Source organism: Octodon degus, unplaced genomic scaffold (genome assembly GCF_000260255.1).
Source record: "Octodon degus isolate 3935 unplaced genomic scaffold, OctDeg1.0 scaffold00130, whole genome shotgun sequence".
In the NCBI taxonomy this organism is placed as follows: Eukaryota; Metazoa; Chordata; class Mammalia; order Rodentia; family Octodontidae; genus Octodon; species Octodon degus.
This window is the reverse complement of record NW_004524706.1, coordinates 3,346,197-3,350,331: the sequence shown is the minus strand read 5'-3', so window position 1 is coordinate 3,350,331 and position 4,135 is coordinate 3,346,197. Positions and strand designations below refer to the sequence as shown.

The window sequence follows — 4,135 nt, the reverse complement described above, 5'->3', positions numbered from 1 at the left end:
TTTATTTATTTTTATTTATTACATTTATTCATTGTGTGTGTGTGTGGCCAGCTCAGCCCACCAGGGGGCGGGGCTGGCTGGCATGTGGTGCTGGGGATCGAACCGTGGTCCCTGTGCTTTACCAAGCTTGTTTCAAGTAGGTGCTTTAGACCACTGAGCCATCTCTCCAGCCCCTGAGGTGAATAGTTTTGTGGTGAATAGTTTTTGTGGTGAATAGTTCCAGTTGAATGAATAGTTTTGGTTTGAAAGAGAGAAACATGTGGGTACCAGGTTCCAGTAGTTTTGTGGCCTTGTGTCCCTCTACAGGGTTAACGGAATGGAATCAGGTGTCTCCCATCAATTTGGGTGAAGGCCACAGCATATGCCCAAGCGTCAGTGGTTCCTAGATCTGGCTTTTGGTAGTTTTGAGGCCATCTGTTTCCTGAACTGTTCCCCCAGGCAAAAGCAGACAATTTGGTATTAGTCAATAGTTCTGGAAGCTAGAAATCTAAATTTAAGGTATACTCCTTCTGAGATTCTAGTTAAACTTTCCTTCTTCTCCTTAGCTCTGGTAGTAGCTGTTAATTTTTGGCATTCCTGGGCTTGTAGTTACATCATTCCAATCTCTACCTCTGTCAGCACATGACATTTTCTGTCTTTCCAGTAGATTGTAGACTTCAGGGTGGCTCCTGTATATGGTGCTACTAACTCAGAAGTCTAGAAGACTGCCTTTATCTTCCTTTATCTACAGTTGATAGTGTCCACAGTTAGTCTGTTTGTGGGAGAGCCTTTTTAGTTATGTGTACATATAAACGTAAGTATCCACTTCTTCAATGCTTTGATTCTATTGCACTTTCTCCATGTAGTATATATATATATATATATATATATATATATATATATATATATAGTTATAATTTCAAGACTGGGACTGGAGTAAGGAAAGAAAAGTACCCAAAACATGAAATTTATTTATTTATTTTTGTTCTGTTTTGTTTTTTGGTGGAACTGGGGATTGAACTCAGGCCTTTGTGCTTGTCAGGCAAGTGCTTATTCTGCTGAGCTATCTCCCAGCCCTAAAACATGAAATTTAGAGAAGTACTTCCAGTAAAAAATATGTAACACCACCCTGAATTAATGACTCTGAAAGTGACTACCTTTTTAAATTTTATGCTGGGGGTGCCTCTGTTGCCTTACTTTGATTCTTGCTCTATGACCCTTATCCCAATGATTACAAGACATCTGTATAACTCATCCCTTAAAAATGAACCTAACTGGGGCCAGGGAGATATCTCAGTAGAACAAGTGCTTGCCTGGCAAGCACAAGGTCCTGAGTTAAATCCCCAGTACTACCAAAAACAAAACAACAACAACAAAAAGAAAATGAACCTAACTGCATAAAAATACATGAAATAAAATAAAAAAACAGACTAGACATGGTGGCCTACACCTAAATCCCAGCACTGGGGAGGCTGAAAACAGGAGGATCTCTTGGAGTCCAAGCTATGTAGTGAAACCCTGTTCTGAATACATAAAAATGAATAAAATAAACTTAAACACTTTCACTGAAACACATTTTGTTGTTACTTCATCTAAGGAAACAAAGGTGATGCATTATATCACCAGAATCAGTGCCAAAGCAGAAACAGTTCAAGAGCCCAAAGTTTATCCATATATGACAGCTAGAATTATGGACCATGTAATCTTGGTTACCCATAGTAAGTCACTATTATACTTCCTTTCTCTCTCTCTTTTTTAAATCATGACATGGCTTGTCATTCAGAAGTTCCTTCTAGTAGAATTCCTCTTATGATTTACATTTTTAGTAATCTCCACTACTACTTTGACTGATACTGTGTTGTGTGAAACCACCTGACTGGCCAACAGTTAGTTACAGTATGGATGTATTTTTTTTTCTGTTTCATAAACTGTAAACGGGGCTACGTGTCAGACTCATTGAGAAGGACAGCCATCAGTGAACATGGAGTAATTTTCCTACAAGCTAAAATATCCTGAGCCAAAAAACACTGCCTTTTACTCCCTCTGTTTCTCTTACTAGACAGTTTTCTCATCCTCTTAGAAATTTGTCTTCAAAATAGCTTGAAATGTTGGCGTTCAGGACCCTTCATAGAGCAGTAGTCTCTGTTGTTCTTTTTTTAAAAAATGTTTTCATTCTTTGTTTTTAGATGCCAACGAGAGTAGGTGCCAGCAGGGAAAGACACAATTTGGAGTTGGCCTGAGATCTGGGGGAGAAAATCACCTCTGGCTTCTTAAAGGAACCCCTTCTCTCCAGTCATGTTGGGCTGCCTGCTGCCTGGACTCTGCCTGCCATGCCCTTTGGTGGCTAGAAGGGATGTGTATTCAGGCCAACTGCAGCAACCCCCAGAGCTGCCGGCCTTTTAGGACAGACTCTTCCAGTTCCATGCTTGTATTTGTAAAAAAATCCCAAACGGCATATGATTTGGGCTTTCTGCCCGAAGATGATGTACCACATTTTCTGGGACTAGGTTGGAGCAGGGCGTCTTGGAGAAGGCAGAGCCCACCCAGAGCTCCACTGAGAACTGTTCCTTCCAATGACCAGCAGCGCTTAATCAGGAAGCTTCAGAAGAGAGAGAGTCTCAGTGAAGTTGTTCCATTCGTAATGACACAACAGGCTAAAGTGAATGAATCCAAGGAAGTAGGTGTTCTGAATACCAGTGGCTCTGCAGAGGTAAGCATGTTATGAATAGGAAACAGAGAAACTTAAATCTGTTCTTTTATCTTGACATATGAAGAATGAGACTGATGCTGTGGTAGTGCTCACATATGCATAAAGTTACCTCTTTGGTGGTGCTGCCCACATGTAGAAGGATGAGTTGACCTTAGAAATGTTAACTTTGTGCTGCCTGACCATTGTTTTGGTAAAAGCAGAAGCTGCTCATTATCTAGTCTAAGCTGGTTCTTGGCTACAGGTAAGTGCAGTTGTGTGGGTGTTAGTCTCCACCAACAGTTCTGAGGTGTTTCTGCCAGGTTGCAAAACAGTTAATTGATGTGGCTGCAGTGAAGTTTTCTTCCTCCATCTCTTGCCTGTAAACATAGTCCTTAGGAGGTGGTTTCTATTCCAGTTGGAATTAACTGTGCCTGGTATTGCAGACTAAGATCTCACCCGGGATGGGAAGCTGGATGTGGTCGTTGGCTAAGAGGGCTCTGGGGTGAATTCTCACTGAGTTGCATGTGCTAGAAGACATACCACCAATGCAGTTTATTCTTCTTATGATTCTTATTTGTTGATCTTTCTGGGCAAATGATTAAAAGGAATGACTCATTCTATATTTAGTCTCCCTTGATTACAGTGATTTATTTTTGTATTTGTTTTTTCCTAGTTGTCTCTATCAAGTTAAAGCCAAGGTGGGAAGGCTACTACACGCCAGGTGCTGTGTGTGCTAATTGTTGTACTATGTTATTTTGTTTAATTTTCATAGCAATATTTCCAAGTGGGTATTATTAGCCCTGTTTACTAATGAGGAAACTGAGGCTCAAAAATGTTAAACAACTTGCCTATGATCATGCAGCTAATAAATAATACAGCTAGAATTAGAATCTTGTTTTAATACTAAGAAAAAAAAATTCAGGGCAGAATTAGAGATTGTTAGTTTTAGGTTTAATATGCCCACCAACATTCATGGAAACCTACTATCAATATCAGGTGCTTTTCTAAGCACTAGAAGTTCAAAGATGAAGAAGATTCAGTCCATGCCTTTAGGGAGTTTACAACCTAGTGGGGACTAAAGCTAGGTATTTACAATAGTGTGTCTATTGTACTAACAATAATTATTGTCATTTATATATGCAATATAGCAACACAGAAAGCAAGTTAGTCACTTGAATAGGCAGGTACTGAGTATGTGCATGTAGACTTGACAGAGAAGGCCAACATCTCTTTATTTATTTATTTATTTATTTATTTTTTGTGGTACTGGGGATTGAACTCAGGCCCTTGCACTTGCCAGGCAAGTGCTTATTCTACTGAGCTATCTCTCTGGCCCCAAGATCTCTTGAAGGATATATAAAATTAACATTAGAGGGCTGGTGAGATGGCTCAGTGGTCTAAAGCACCTACTTAGAACAAGCTTAGCAAAGCACAGGGACCGCGGTTCAATCCTCCAGCACCACATGC

At 40.1% G+C, this 4,135-nt stretch overlaps 1 protein-coding gene across 3 annotated transcripts in view; it reads left to right on the top strand.

Moving 5' to 3' along the window:
* Positions 1–4,135, top strand: part of Kiaa0319l (KIAA0319 like) — a 127,869-nt gene that overhangs the window by 43,864 nt on the left and 79,870 nt on the right. For all 3 annotated transcript variants that reach the window (XM_023701014.1, XM_004641007.2, XM_023701015.1), the window contains exon 3: positions 2,166–2,689. In XM_023701014.1, the coding sequence (XP_023556782.1) occupies positions 2,166–2,689 (524 nt within the window). The remainder of the gene's footprint in view (positions 1–2,165; positions 2,690–4,135) is intronic.